The following is a 15,868-nucleotide window of genomic DNA, read 5'->3' on the forward strand; positions in this document are numbered from 1 at the left end:
AGTCTGTCAAGAGCCACATTAAATCATATACAACTTTGAACAGGAAAAGTAGCAGGCAATTTAATTGTCTTAAATTGTCTTAGCTTTATTGTTGAATAAAACCCTTGCTTTAAGTTCCTTGGATTAACCGGGGGGGGGGGGGGGGGAATGCTTCTCAAAATTTGAAATTTGCTCCTCAAATGAAATCACAGGTTAGCAAAACAGCTCCACTAAGAAAAACAAAACGAGCCCCGAAATTGCATTGCTCAAATGCCATTTCCTGTTCTATGGTTATCATCACGTTTCACATAACAAAAATCACACAAAAAAAGCCAAAGGAGCACTTGTGGAGATAATCCTTTGTTTGACTTTAGAAGCATATTTTCCTTAGTGGAAGTCTATACCACTCCTTAAATCGTTCGAATGATATTTTTTGCATATTGCATATTTAGCAGGGCCCCTGGAGGATTTTCTCAAAAGTGAAATGACCCCTGACAGGAAAACACTTCCCCTCCCCTTGTCTAGCATGAGTTCTATGCTCTTGGCTGTCAGCTCAGCATGGTGTCACAGACAATACTGGAAGCCCTTATGATGCGTAATGTGATTACTGAGAGCTTCATTTGAGGAAGACTCTAATGTGGTCCGGATTCGCCCCGGGCTGAATTTTTCCTTCACGCTGGCTGCGCGAAATGACTGACTGGAGTTGCATTTGCAGCTCCTCCACTTTTGTAAATACTTCACTGAAAAAAAATGCATTCGCGCATAGTGGCTGCTTCATTTTGTTTCCGGTTTGAAGTCAGACCGCAAGATATGTCCGACTCAATGTGTAATTTGACTTGAGCTTGGCTGAGTTCTATTTTTAACTTGCATGTTTACATGCATCAATGGAAATGACTAAGGCTTGATTTACACCGTTTGTTTCAAGTGATACAATTCAGATGATTTTTCTTTCAAGTGACCCAATCGGGGTATGCGTCATGGCAACACATAAGAAAAAAAAAAGGCAAACCCACTCAAGAGCCGGGTGAACATGACCACTCAACAAAGCAAAAACTGAAATCCTGAATCAAACCATCAAACTCAGAACTGGGAGGCAGATGTGTTTTCCACAAGCCCGCTGTACAGCAAACCTAAATCAGTGATTCTCAAAGAGGGCTCCCTCAGGTGGTACGTTGGGTTATATTTAACTTTTGGAATAGAGAAATTGGGTTTTTTTTAAACTATAATTTATGTCCAAATTTAGTTTGTTTTGTGTGTACTGATTTTCATTGGATCGTTTTTTTTTAAAAAAAAGTTGGGTGAACTCAAAATTTCTAATTGCTGAGGCAAACAATTTTCTTGCGTTGTTGTGAAAACCAACATTGGTGCCATAAATGTCAAGAATTGATACTTTATTGTTCCAATGTACTGTTTTAGCCCTCCCCAAAGTACAATACAAGTTCTGTTTTTTTACAGTGTATTTCCCCCTCAAAAAAACTATTCCGCGACTATGTTTTAATTTGCTCACGATGGTTGCAGAGCTTAGTATCTTTTTTAAGTAGTACAGTACTTTAATATCGGAATAATAAGAAATACTTGCATCCCATTCTATTAGTAACAGGCAGCCCAAGGTTATTAAAAATTATTTTCATGTTTTATGTCCATTTTGGGGGCGCCCAGTGTCCCAGTGGTTAGCGCATCGACCTCACAGTGCAGAGGTACCGGGTTCGATTCCAGCTCTGGCCTCCCTGTGTTCTCCCCGGGCCCGCGTGGGTTTTCCCCAGGTACTCCGATTTCCTCCCACATTCCAAAAACATGCATGGCAGGCTGATGGAACACTCCAAATTGTCCCTAGCTGAGAGTGTGAGTGTGGATGGTTGTTTGTCTGTGTGTGCCCTGCGATTGGCTACCAGACGGTTCAGGGTGTCCCCCGCCTACTGCCCGAAGACAGCCGAACACCCCCTGCCACCCTTGTGAGGATGAGCAGATCACAAAACGGATGGATATCCGTTTTGGTGCAACCAGCTTTTTCCAGGTTTATATTTCTGAGATTGTTGACGTGATGGCTTGCAACTTGTCAACCGATGTCGTAGCCTCACCCCGACCCAAAGCGCTCCTTCACTCTGATCCATTTAGGCAGGAATTGACGACTCGCAGTGACTCATCATAGCAGTGGTTACTTTTCTTCTTCTTCCTCTTCTCTCTTTCTTTTTTTTCCTTACAAAGAACGGGTGATGGCACATGGCCACCGGGCGTCATCTCGTAATCGCATTCCAGCACCATCCCCACACCACCTGTCCACTCTCTGGACCGGTCGAGCTGCATGGGATGTGCGCCAGGAACACAGAGTCCTCCTAAGTAGCGCTTCATAATGCACACCAGTCACTCGGTTGTTCCTCACGTATCTCCACCTTGTAACAATAATATTTGTTTGCTTTTTGGATAAAAAGAAAAATTGCGGGGCCACACTGTGCCCTCGTGGTTGGCAAGTCTGCATCACAGTTTTGAGTTTTGGTGTCCGAATTTCCGCTCCGGCCTTTCTGTGTGGAATTTCGACACTGTTCTCCCGGTACTCTGACTCCCGTGTCATAAACACATGCAATGTTAGCTTCATTGAAGACTCTAAATTGCCCCGACCCTAATAATGATTACATTGTACAATAGTAAAATGCTTCCCTTTTCCCCATCAAGAAAAAAAAAGTGAATACTAAGTAATTATCTCTGTCCATAGATAATATTGTTCACATGGATAACGTGTGTATTTTTTCCATCCATCCATTTTCTAATGCGCTTACTCTCACGAGGGTCGCGGGGATGCTGTTGCCGATTCCAACTGTCTTCGGGCAGTCGGCGCAGTTTATGTATTTTAAATTTAAATGAAAATACTTTAGCAGATGTCTTTCAAAACGATCAAAAGAATCAAGTATTCAAGCTCGCTCTACACACCCTACATTTTCTTATTTTAAAGTTGGGTACAAAAAGGAGGGAGCACATTACACTATGTTTGACTTTAATAGCTGATAGCTGATTGGAACGAATCAGCATTTTACTGATATATGTATATACAGTATATTTATACACGGACAGTGTCACGCAACTGCCCATCTCGTTTTTTGTCTTTCGTCCTACGGAGAGCCATTTCCTGCAAAAAGCTGATAATAAATTGAGTTAGGCATTTCAAATAATTACTGGTCATTTTAAGTACTACAGTACCTTTTTTGCTAAAAAAAAAAAAAATACAACTTTGTTGTCTCCGGATTAGCACGTTTTAATGAAAAAAAAAAGTATTTCCAGTGATGCCGGTAATGCGTTTGAAAGTAACACGTCACTGTAATATGTCAACTTTTACAGTAACAACGAAACTAAACGTGTTGTTTTTCTCAGCGAAGCAATCGGACGACAGTTACTTGTACTTCCTATGATGTAGTGGCAAAACCGGTTGGCAATTTTATGTTAAGTGAGGTAGTCGGCCTCTGTTCAATTTAACTAATGAACTAACTCGTAATCTAATTGAGTTACTTTTAAAATGTGGTAATCAGGAACATAACTTAAGTAGTTTTAAAGTCAAGTCTTCAGTATCGTAACTGAGTTACTTTACAAAGGTAACTGGGACAACTGTGTATAATATTACAGCCCCCCCCCCCCCCGAAAAAAACCTCTCCAACTTTAAGAAAATATTTCTCAATAGTCATGCCTGGCAATATGACTTCTTCTTAAAAAAAAAAAAAAAACCTAATTCATGCAAGATGATTTACTTCTCAAAAATACATATTTTTCTCATAGTCATTTTTTTTTCAGGAATAGATTGTAGTTCAAAAAGTATCCATTTTCGGGCATCACTGCAATTCCTTGTCTGATTAACTCAACCAATGTTATTGTTTCAGAGCTTTAGCCCCTGTTAAAAGCCAACTTGGTCTTCTTGTCCCACGGGAAAAGAATACATCAAAATTGGGTTTCCAGGAATCCCACTCACACTGATAAGTGTCGGCACTTTGATTCCCACCACCCACTAGAACGCAAGCTGTGAGTAATTATAACTCTTCAGCGCCGTCGCCAGAATCTGCTGACTGCTGCTGAGACGCAAGATTAGCGCCGTTAACACCTTGAGAAAGCGTCGGGACCTCGCCACTCCCCCCCCAGAAAAACAGAGATTGTTGTGAACAAGACCCCAAATTTGCCGCAACGCGTTACATCTCAAGTTCTGCTGATGTACATCAGAATGATGGCAAATGTTCACTGGACAGCTACGAGATGGTGGTTCATTTCCAAGCGTGCAAATTGACACGCCAACTGGTCTCCTCGCTCGATAAACACTTCCTCTCCTTGGCTGAGTCTCCAGCAGGCTGTCCAGCACCCTAAACAACAGTTTCTGTGGCGAGAGGCATCCTCATTGCAGTGCTCTGCAACATTTAGAGCACTGGCTACCCTCTTTAAAAAAAAAAAAAAAAAAAATGGGTGTGAAATTTACAATGAAATGCTGTCTTGTCCTTCATTAAATAATGTTAAATTGGCAGCAATATTTTGTAAATTGCTTCACCATATACAACATTTTCAAGTACAAATACGTGAATCATAATTTTCTGAAGGATTTACAGATGACTGTAGTTTGTACATTGTAAAATTGCCACGGGAAAAACAATATAACCTAGTGAATATAAGGCTGAATATAACATCACATTTCATTTTCAAATCCACCAGAATCACGTGACACCGCCTGCGCCGCAACTTAGACCTGGTTTCATCTGGTCTAAAATATCATGTACTTTCTGTCACCAAATTGTCAGAGATTGTCGTATCTTTTCTCAATCGTGCTTGTTCGATATATCAGATTCACGACATCAAATGGCATCAGCCATCGGTGACAACCGATCACTCTGATTGGCTGTGAGCCAGCCAACGAGACAAAAAACAAAAATGACAATCGCAAACAAATGGAAATGGAATTTACTTAGACTCCTCTTGCTAAATTTTGCTCTTTTCTTTGCTTGGATTTATTTCCTCCCGCATCATGAGTGTGTTGGGCAAGGTTGCTAGAATATGTGCATATATGTGTATAGGTGCAGGCCCATGTTTGTCCTGCGCTTCATTGTCGTCTTTCCCGTTTTTTTTTCTCTCCTGTGAAAACACCTCCGTGCATCACCACCGCTTCCAGACTCCTCCGCTCCTTAGTTTCTCAGCTTCTTGATTGACGCGCAGCAGCCCACTTCCCTCAACGCCGTCTGTTATGCCCCGTGGTTCTCTCGGCGCTCAGTCTCACGCTTCCATTTTTAGATGGCTCAATGATTTATCCATCGACCGTCTTCTTGCTCTTTGAATGGGGTAAAGTCCTCTTATCGTTCTTGCTGTATCAGCCTCAGAAATTCCCTTGGCTGTTGCATGTGGTTTCACAATGACAGAGCAGTGGGGCAAAGATGTAATTACTTTTAGCTTTAAAAAAAAAAAAAAATGAAATAATGAAGACAAATGTTTTCCAAACAAAAACAAACAAAAAAAGTCACAAGAAATAATATTTGGCCTACAGGAATGAAAGTTGTATTTTTCAGGAAAACAGTTTACAAGAAAAAAAAAAAAAAGTTGGAATTCTCTGGAAGAGAAAAAATAGATAAAGTCATAATTTCACGTCGGTGGCTCGGTATTCCAGTGGTTAGCGCGTCAACCTCACAGTGCAGAGGTCATGGGTTCGATCCCAGCTCAAGCCTTCCTGTGTGGAGATGGCATGTTTTCCCCGTGCCTGTGTGGGTTTTCTCCGAATACTCCGGTTTCCCTCCCACATTCCAAAAAACATGCATGGATGGCTGATTGAACAGTCAAAAATTGTCCCTTGGTGAGAGCGTAAGTGTGGATGGTTGTTCGTCTCTGTGTGCCCTGCGATTGGCTGCCAACCGGTTTAGGGTGTCCCTGAAGACCGCTGGGATAGGTTCCAGTGGTGGATGTCCAATTGTCAGGATTTATAGCTACCATCTCTGCACTATCCACAAGTGGAGATCTTTGTGCAGTTCTTTACAAATGTACCGGTAATTGTAATCTCATGTGAATAAAGTTTGTTCCCGAGAATGTTATATGTGGCTGTAATGTCACAAAAATGTAAAAAATAGAAATAAAATAGATGTGAGAGAAAAACGGTTACATTTGTCATGTTACAAGAAACAAAATCATCTTTTTCAAGCAAAATAAGTGGCGAAAAAACACATCATGATCGTTGATGGTCCTCATCTTAAAGCATGTGCATACGCCTGTCCTCAATCAATCGAACTACATCTGTCCTGTCCCCACGATGCAACTACCCCCCCCCCCCCCTCGCTGAAATCTGCCATGTAAACACAACCAGTTGCCCTTGTGGGGTTTGCCTCCCGAGCAGATGCGAGGATCACCGTTAAGTCCCGTCGTTCCAATAGGACGACAGTGGGCTTGCTGCTCGAAGCTGTGCTGATCAGAGCTCTGCTCAAACCAAACAAGCCAATTTTAGACTTTAACAGCATGTGCGCCCCCCCCCCCCCCCTTAGCCCCCTGGCCGTTCCTGAACGTCCAACGTAAACATAATTTCATTTACACTGAATGAATTTGTCATTGACTTCTGAAATCTGAAGCAGGTTGTCCCACAAATGAGCCACTGCTCACCCCGCAGCCCTGCATACCTAACAATGGCTTTTGTTGCCATGATGATGGTGAGTGGTGGCGCAAGAGGCTGGCAAGGAGTGTAAACTCCGATGTGTTTGTAAGACAACAAAAGCTTTTTTGATTGCATTTTCACTCGTGGAGGCAGCACTTCATCACTAAGCCGCTGATTTGCTGATCCATGGATGTGGCGCATACAGCTTACACATCGGCAACAAATGCAAATACCGCCCGCTGCCCACATTGACGACCTTACTGGTTATCAGATGGTAATGCTGTTAGTGAATGCTATTCTGTGCTAGCTTGGCAGCTCTGCTTACCGTTTGGCTCCATGATCACTTTAGAAATGTCTGATCTTCTGTCAGGCTAGCTTCCAAGTCATAGGTGGACAACTCATTGAGGCGGTGGAGGGCGGTTGGGGGATTGTTATAAAAACAATTACAATTAAAAAATGTTTTTGGTGTGCATAAAATTTGGAGATCTCCAATGATCTTAATTTTTTGTATTTTGCATTAAGGTATATTTATTATATACTATTATTGAAACAGGCTGCATGTTACTGCACAGATGCATTTTCCACTTGTGTTGATGTCTGCTCAACAAATTTAGCCGACGGAAGGCCCCACTTGCTTTAATCACATTCAGGAAATTAACATGTAAATCAAACGACAGCGACGGCCAAAGATTCAGTTCTCTCCTCGGGCGCTTTTGGGTCTAAACTTGGAGGATGTGTGGATTTCGAACAAATAACAACATATCCTCGTGCCTCATAGTACTGCTGCTGCTGTCATCTTCTCAAAATTGTGTTTGTGTGTGTGTGTGTGTGTGCGTGTGTGCGTGCGTGCGTACGTGCTTTATTTTACAGCTTGTTTGCCTCTTGCTTTGTGTCATCCTCTTTCTTGGGACCCTCTGAAGGGTGTACTCATTTAAAATCATATGCATATGTATTGAGTTTTGTGTGTGTGTGTGTGTGTGTGTGTGTGTGTGTGTGTGTGTGTGTGTGTGTGAGGCCACCACAGGTTGTACGGCCACATCACACCTGTTCCATTATGATTGTGATCATTAATTTCTATTGATGGAGAAAAAAAAAAAAGAGCAAATCTACTGTATGCGTCTTCTTCACGTCTTTACCACATAGTCCCCCTCCCGTGGGTCACGTGACGTGTGGTAATCTCGCCCGGGTTCTCAATCAACTGCTAAAGCCACAGTGCAGATTAGCACAGGAAAAGTACAGAGTGGCAGACTTTAAGCACCGGGTCTTTCCCCCCGCTCGCTGCAGCCTCGCCTCGTTGCCATAGCGCCATCTGTTACTGATCCACCACCTGACCCGAGCTCGCCCAAAGAGGCCCGATTGGCTCACCGACAGCACAATACAATCTTTTTTGAAAACAACTTATCTTCACGTATCTACTGTATTAGAAACTCCATTGTCCGGAACACCAAACATGGGCATCAAGGCAAAGTGCTTCGTGTCACTAGAGTGTTGTCAACCGTAAATATTCTCCTGTTTCTGTAGCCTTCCATGAAAGAAGAATGATGACAACAGCAAATGTATTTTTTTTAAGCCTTTGAATGCACCCTGTAACCTGATAGAATGACAAGTTGTCCACTGTAGTAATCGTTGTCCCTGAAAGGGTTTATCAATGTAAAAAAAAAAAAAACCTTAAGGGACATAAAACCGTCTCTGGTTACAATTTGCTGTTGACAAGTGGAATTGTGAGTTGCAGCCCGACTATTACCACTATCGCTCGCAGCTTTCAGTTTCTGAAGGCTAATTTAGACACGCTTAAGAAAAGATAGCTGCGACGCGTGACACACGATGCTTACGTGAAACAAGAAGAAACTGAAACGTCTACATCGACGCCAAACAAATTTTGCGCTTGGCCTTCAGCAATATTTCTTCTTTGTAAATGTGATTGTTTGTTCATGAGGTCATTTGTGCCTTTTGGTTGTCCTTTGTAAACATCTGCAAAATCTGCGAACCTCGCAGCTAGCAGCGGCAACTTGCAAACATGCAGATCGTCCGTCGCCGCAACACAGGGCGACTGGCATGTTAAAAATAGCCCGTCCGTCTTCCTCGCCGTGCGTCCGCGCTGCCGCCAATGTGCATAATTATGAGTCTTTGTTGCTCTTCGCGTGCGCGGCCAGTGATCCCATTACCTCCATGGAAACAATGAAGGGGTTGTGAGCGACGGCGTCAATGGTAACCCGCATCCCCTGGCTCATACGCTCCGATAATGGCGCTTTGTATTCTGTTTTCTTGCTTACTGCCAGCGGGCCGTGGAGGGACCAAGTCTTCACATCGCCTCCATATATCAGAACCAAATATGCGTGGCTCATTTGCATAATTTGACATGCTTTAAGCAGTTCGGGGTGACTGTGATGTAGGATCAAATCTTCCCCAGTCTCATTTGACCTTGCTTGGCATTGATCATGCATGATTATACGCCGCATATATGCCGTTATTGTCCCAATGACAGTGTGTATTTGTCATGCGCGTGTTGCTAGGAGAACCACTGTCGCCGCATCAAGATCCTGGGTGATTGCTACTACTGCGTGTCTGGCCTGACGCAGCCCAAGACGGACCACGCCCACTGCTGCGTGGAGATGGGACTGGACATGATTGACACCATAACGTGAGTGATCTGACAGTCCAGCTGTCCACCGTGCCACCATTGTGAATTGTAAGGATACAAAAACACTAAAATGCCATTTTATATCGCTTTACAATCGATCATGCTTGCCAGAGGCTGAGCTGCACTGAGTTTGTTTACAGACTAGTCATGTGACTTGACCACACTCGAGTTCCATTTCTCGTCCCTTACTTAGGTTATGTACGGAACAGAAGTTTAAATGCAACACCTTTGTTTTTTTTTTGTTTTGTTTTTTTGCTCCCATCAGGGTTATAATAATTTGGGATTTCTCTTGTTTGCAAGAAATAAAATTATCTAGATCCAGATGCATGTTTTCAGTAGACTCTACATCTACTGTATGTATCTGGATCCAGATGATTTTATTTCATGTACCAGTAAATTTAATTTTGAGTAAATTCAAAACAAATCTTTTCCTTTATTGGGGAGTGCTGGATGTTCTCCACTTGTTTTTGTGAAAGGGGGTTTGATAAATGTGTTCAGTACTGGTGTATCAATCCATTTCATGACAATTGCCCAGTGGGACACATTGGCTTTGTCTATACGCATACATTTATAATGTCTCTTGTCAGATTGCATTCCATAAAATATAATCCTTGGAGTTTCTAATTGGATCTCCTCCACAGAGAACTCGAAGGACAGAGAAAGATCATTCCTAATTTGATACGTTCACGACTTGATTTAAGTTTGACTATGAAGATTGTGACATTGCTTAAAGTTGCTGTGATCCTCTTTGGTCATCTCTATTTTGGGATTGAAGAGCAAATTAGAGCACATTTGAAGAAATGTAATCCTTGTGCAGCTCTGCAAATGTTCCTTTTTATACTTAGAAAGAAGAGAAAATCCATATTGGTGATGTTATACTGTTCAAGGTTAAATAATTGAAGAGCATTTAGTGGACATGTTTGCTGCAGGTATGCTTTAGTTTCCAATCAGCCATTTCCTATCGTGCTTGTATTAATTTAGTGTCATGAATTAGATGAAGCCCATACCACGTGACTTTTGGCAGGGAAAGCGAGGTGCTGTTTTTTTTTTGTTTTTTTTTAAATTCTGCCTCCCATTTATTTTGTGTGTAACTCCACCGATGACCACTCGACTAGACTTTACAAACTAGAAAGAAGGATTTAAAAAAACGGAAGTATTTCATCTCAACCTAGTTTTGGCTGGAGATTAGTGAATCTCAACTCAACTCGGTCCAATTTAAAATCGCAGTGCAGTTTAAGACCCAAGTTCGAGACTGTTGGTTGGGATAAGGAGCCAGGGCGCCCAAGTCAGGACCAAAATCCATCACTTCGGTTTTCTTTTCATTGAAATTCCATTAAACCAGTGCCATTCAGGTCTTGATTTCCTCCAGACAGAGTAAAAGTGGCCTCAATGAGAAAGCATCTTTTCTACTCAGCAGAACATAGATCTGACAGCCATCCTGAGTGGAAGCAAATCCTCTTCCATCCTGCTTTTTATGCCAACAGAAAGCAAAAATGGATTGTTTACTGTAAACGCAGAGGGATTGGTATACTGTAACACTGTGCAATGTTTTTGTTTTTCATTGCTCTTTTTCTCAATATGTCAATGTATCGTTTTAAATATATTTGTGTTATTTGAAAAGTGTGTTTCAAGACCAGAGAACAATAATACCTAGGACGTATTTAAATTCTATATTTCGATCTCGCCGATTTCACTTATTTCAGACATAACTGCCATGATGGATGGGGGTTTGCTGTAATGCAAAATATGTTTGTCCTGTACACATTTCTGGATGTGTCATCATGTTAATAAAATTTGTTGCTGGTACTCTCAGGTCAGTGGCGGAGGCCACGGAAGTCAACCTTAACATGCGTGTGGGCCTGCACACGGGCCGGGTGCTGTGCGGGGTGCTGGGCCTCAGGAAGTGGCAGTATGACGTGTGGTCCAACGACGTCACTCTCGCCAACGTGATGGAGGCCGGGGGACTGCCTGGGTCAGTACTGGGCAAAAGATTGACATTGACACCAATCTGATCTGTGAATGCTGAGAGACAAGGGCGAAACGAGTCAATTAAAAAAAAAAAATTACACCTGGACATCACCGGCTTGGTACACTTTTATTTTGAAGTAGTTTCCTTCACCGTGAGGTGGTGTGACTGCTGACTTGATTCATCTTCCCGACTGTAGGTGGGGCCAGTTTATAATGCTGTCACAATCCCCTGCCACCATGATCAACACATCATCCTGAAATCATGTTCAAAAGCTAATTTCGGAAGCTAGAAAAAAACTCCACTATCAGGGACAACCATTCATATTACCATGAGTAATAATAACGCCAATGGGTATAAACAAAAAAAACGGTCAAACTGTGACGACTGAGACACGAGCATTCACACTGACACTATCTGCATGACAAAATAATTATTGAGGGAAGTGTGTGAGAGAAAAATATTCACTTACATGCTACTGCTCATCAAAAAATGGAGCATTAAGTCTGAGAGACAAACATTCACACAAATGCATTCGGGCTCCATTTTTTAAAACGGTTGCATGCCAAGAGAAAGCGAGGCAATTGGGTCCAAAAAGTACTGTCTGTGAGAATGCCGAAAGAAATCTATTCACATTGATGTTACTGTTATTGTGAATCAAACACTGTCACGTGATAGCGGTGAGACAATTATTAGGCAAATTCATTTCCACTCCAGTTTTATTTACTTTTGAATGCTGAGAGAACGCAAATCACGCTGTTTGACTATTGCACGTTGAATCAAATGCGTGTGAGGGATGCGTAGAGATGAGCATTTCGACTCCAAAAATGTTATTGTGAAGGCTCGACAAAAATAAATCATACATATTAAATACTGTGAGGCAGATATCTGTAAAACAACAAAAAAAAAAAAAGGAGAAAATAATTTGTGAATGCTTAGCGACAAGCATTTACACTTTTTCATGCTATTTTGCTGACTTCTTAATTTCTTTTTGGCTACCTTCCACAGGAAGGTCCACATCACCAGATCTACACTAGAGTGCCTGAATGGAGACTACGAGGTGGAGCCGGGAAACGGTCACGAGCGCAACGTCTTTCTCCAAAAACACCAGATCGAAACTTTCTTTATTGTGCCATCACACCGACGCAAGGTACACCATTTTCCATTTCCTATCTGCCATGTGCTCTTCATGTCCAGGCCCTGGAGAGGCGGGCGGGGGCGGGGGGGGGGGGGGGGGGTGATGACTACTGCCACACTTTCAGTTGTGTTCTTTATGAGGCCGCGGCCCTAAGTGAACCCTTAATACATTCGAGGGTGTACTGTGCAGAGATAATCCACAAGGAAAGTCAGATAAGGCTCAATTGAAGTAGGAGGCTTATCTTTTGGTTGCTTCTCCTGCACTAAAATCTCGCAGGAAGAGAAAAAAAAAAAATACCCCGAGTGTAGTGTAAAGCATCAAGCGTGATCTAATGGAGCTCTCACACATTTGATGTGCAGATTTAGTCACTTCCAGCCTCTAATGAACTCAACTAGCCGGGGGAGGGGCAGGACAGGGGGTCGGGGAGGGGGGGGGGGGGGCGTCTTTCATCATAGATTAGCAGAGTCGAGCATGCATACAAATGCGCGCGTGTGGCAAACACGTCAACAAGCAGCTCTCTTCTCACATGTTCTGCTGCTCCTCTCGTGGCGGAAATATAAAGCGCCATCTCTGCAAGTCTCCCGTGGAAATATACGATTCAAGTACTCGAGTGCTAAAATCCTAGTAAAAATTATTATTCTAAGTGGTATTCTTAGATTGTAATGATTTAAGTGCAGTGTGTGAAGACTGAAGGTTAAGACAGTTATGTTTGGATACTACACTCACTACTTACCCCCCCCCCCCCCAAAAAGTTTTAGAATTTTTTTGTAGATGCCTCAATATCAGGATGGAGCCAAGAAACTACGCTGAAGTGAGTTCATGTCGACCAAAGTAGTGCTTTGGTGACATCATGTTGAAGGGAGTTGAGAAGCTTTATTTAAACAAAAGTACGACTTAGCTGCTGTTCCGTGGCATATTGGGACCAAGAAACTATCTTGAAGCAAGTTGAGGAAATAAATGTAGACAAAATTAATGCTCCACTGCCATCTTCTGGTATATCTTGGAGCCAACAAACTACGTTGAAGTGAGTTGAGGAACTTTATTTACTCAAAAAAGGTGCTTTGCTGCCATTTTCCGGCATTTTGGTGCCACGGAACGATGTTGAAGTCAGTTGAGGAAGTGCTTTACTGCCATCTTGTGACATCTATTCTCTATTGCTGATCGATTTTTGCTCTTTACGTCAGGCCTCAATCCTTATCCCGTATGACTAGGCGGTGGAATACTGTTTTGGTCTTCTCATATATGAGAGAAAGCTATTAGTATTTGGCAAAGTAATTCGACTCCACTGCAAACTGCATCCACGTGAGGATAAGTGGATCAGATGATGGATGGATGGATGGTTGGATGAATGGATGGACGTTTACCATCAACTTTCAATTGATTTGATGGTTGGATTTTCCAGTAAAATAAAGACATGAAACTGCACTGCTCTCTTTTTGTGAACTGTATCTTATATGCGAAAAATAAAATATTGAAATAAAGCGGTGCAGTATTTAAACCCAATAAAACAAATATATGTACTGTATGTCTTATTGATTTTTGGATGACACGGTTGCCCATTTCTATACTATTGGAACCCATGTTACATATCACAATATATGTCATAAAATGCATACAACATACTTTAGTCAATCTGCTCTGTAAAATGAATTAATCTCCCGATATACTGTGTATATATATATATATATATATATATATATATATATATATATATATATATATATACACACATTGTTTTTCTCTTTCTCGAAACCTTTGCTAAATCATAGATTTTAGTTGAATGGTGTGACGTGACAACTACACTATCTGCCATGGAGCTTTTTTAAAAAATATATATATACAGGTATACCAAAACTAAATAAAGTACATTATATTGTAACCGTGCATCGAGCTCAATGACTCAGCTCAGATGTGCTGAAACTAATAATATGACCTGTGGGATTGACCCACATTGTCTCTGTGGTTCAGTTCCTAATCCTGCTAGTAATGACTACATGATGATGTGAACACCCCCACCCCCCCCCCCCCCACACACACACGCACCTTAAATAATACACCTATTGCAATCCCCGTCAATCATGACTGCCTTTTTCAAATCCTCCTTGCCGTCTCACACAGATCTTCCCAGGATTGATTCTGTCGGATATCAAGCCGGCCAAAAAGATGAAGTTCAAGACGGTGTGCTACTTGCTGGTGCAGCTCATGCACTGCCGAAAGATGTTCAAGGCTGAGATCCCCTTCTCTAATGTCATGAACTGCGAGGATGGTGATAAGGTAACCACTCCTGCTGTGCTTATATTTGTTTTTGGGTTTTTTTTTTTTGGTGGGTTGCGTAACTAGACCTTATGCGGCTGTTTATATGTTCATACGTGGGCGAGTGAGTATATTTCATCCCAAAAATTCCCCATTCATTGCCAATCAGGCTTAGTTTCCAGCAAAGGTTATCGTTCATTCCAACGGCACATTCGACATTACGCATTTTACAGCATTCCCATTTGACATTGAAATCATTCAACTCATTCAGTTCATCTTGATAACGATTTTCAACTTGACAACAATTCCCACTGACCACAAATTCAACCTTTTCACCATTACAGCAACCACCAAAAAAAGAAAATCCTATTTACTGTACGTATTCCCAATGAACACTTTCAACAAAACAAAATTCACATGTTCCCTTTTTAAAATTCAAAGCGTTCAGCTCATTCAATTCGCGTGCCAAAACATCTGATTTAACAAGAATTCAACAATTTCCCAAATGAAGTGACCACAAAAAAAAGTCTCTATTCATTCTCACTTACACATTCGACAAAAACAGATTCATGTTTCCCATTGCAAATTCTGAATGTTCAGCTCATCCAGAAATGATTTTCAACATGCTAAAATTTCCGGGCCCCACCAAAAATTCCCCACTCATTCCCAATGACATTTTTTTTAACTCGAATTACATTCAAATACCATGTCACATCACTCCATATTATTCAATATAATTCCACAAATCGGTCCACCTTACAATAGTTGTTCATTCAGCGTTTCAGCCTTTTTGTGCAATTTCTCCAGAAATGGCAAATTACGATTGTTCTTGCTTTATTTGTTTATTTTGTTTAGCTTATCTGAAATGGCCCACGTCTCTTCTTTTTAAAAAGCCGAACGTTGCCCACGAGTAGAAAAGTCTGATCACCCTCGTTCGAGACGAAGGAACAAAAAAATGTATACAAAGTGTTGCTATTTATGTGGACTGTACACTACTTTCTGTATGAGTGCAGACAAAATAAAATAAAAACAGAGGCGCTCTGTTGACGCTCCAGTGCCGACTATTTTGCACCTCTCCTCACTGTGGCTGCCAAAGACACTTAGTCTCAGCAGGGTGCATCCACTAATGAAGTTAAATGTGACGGCAGCGGTTTCATTTGAAAGTATAATCAGCGGCCCAGTCGTATTGTTGACGTTTTTTTTCCAGCACGATAACCCTTCCCAAATGCAGCCGTTACGACCTCTCCTTCTTTTTCTTTATTTTCTTCTTTTCTCTTCAACCCCCCCCCCCCCCCCCCCACA

General features: G+C 41.8%; 1 protein-coding gene across 3 annotated transcripts in view; it reads left to right on the forward strand.

Annotated features, from left to right (window-relative positions):
- Positions 1–15,868, forward strand: part of LOC147194440 (adenylate cyclase type 1-like) — a 41,333-nt gene that overhangs the window by 15,134 nt on the left and 10,331 nt on the right. For all 3 annotated transcript variants that reach the window (XM_086129467.1, XM_086129466.1, XM_086129468.1), the window contains exons 5-8: positions 9,082–9,209; positions 11,023–11,181; positions 12,184–12,325; positions 14,432–14,587. In XM_086129467.1, the coding sequence (XP_085985593.1) occupies positions 9,082–9,209; positions 11,023–11,181; positions 12,184–12,325; positions 14,432–14,587 (585 nt within the window). The remainder of the gene's footprint in view (positions 1–9,081; positions 9,210–11,022; positions 11,182–12,183; positions 12,326–14,431; positions 14,588–15,868) is intronic.

This window comes from Hippocampus guttulatus, chromosome 14 (genome assembly GCF_054856545.1).
Source record: "Hippocampus guttulatus isolate MCC_2025c chromosome 14, RoL_Hgut_1.0, whole genome shotgun sequence".
Lineage (NCBI taxonomy): Eukaryota > Metazoa > Chordata > Actinopteri > Syngnathiformes > Syngnathidae > Hippocampus > Hippocampus guttulatus.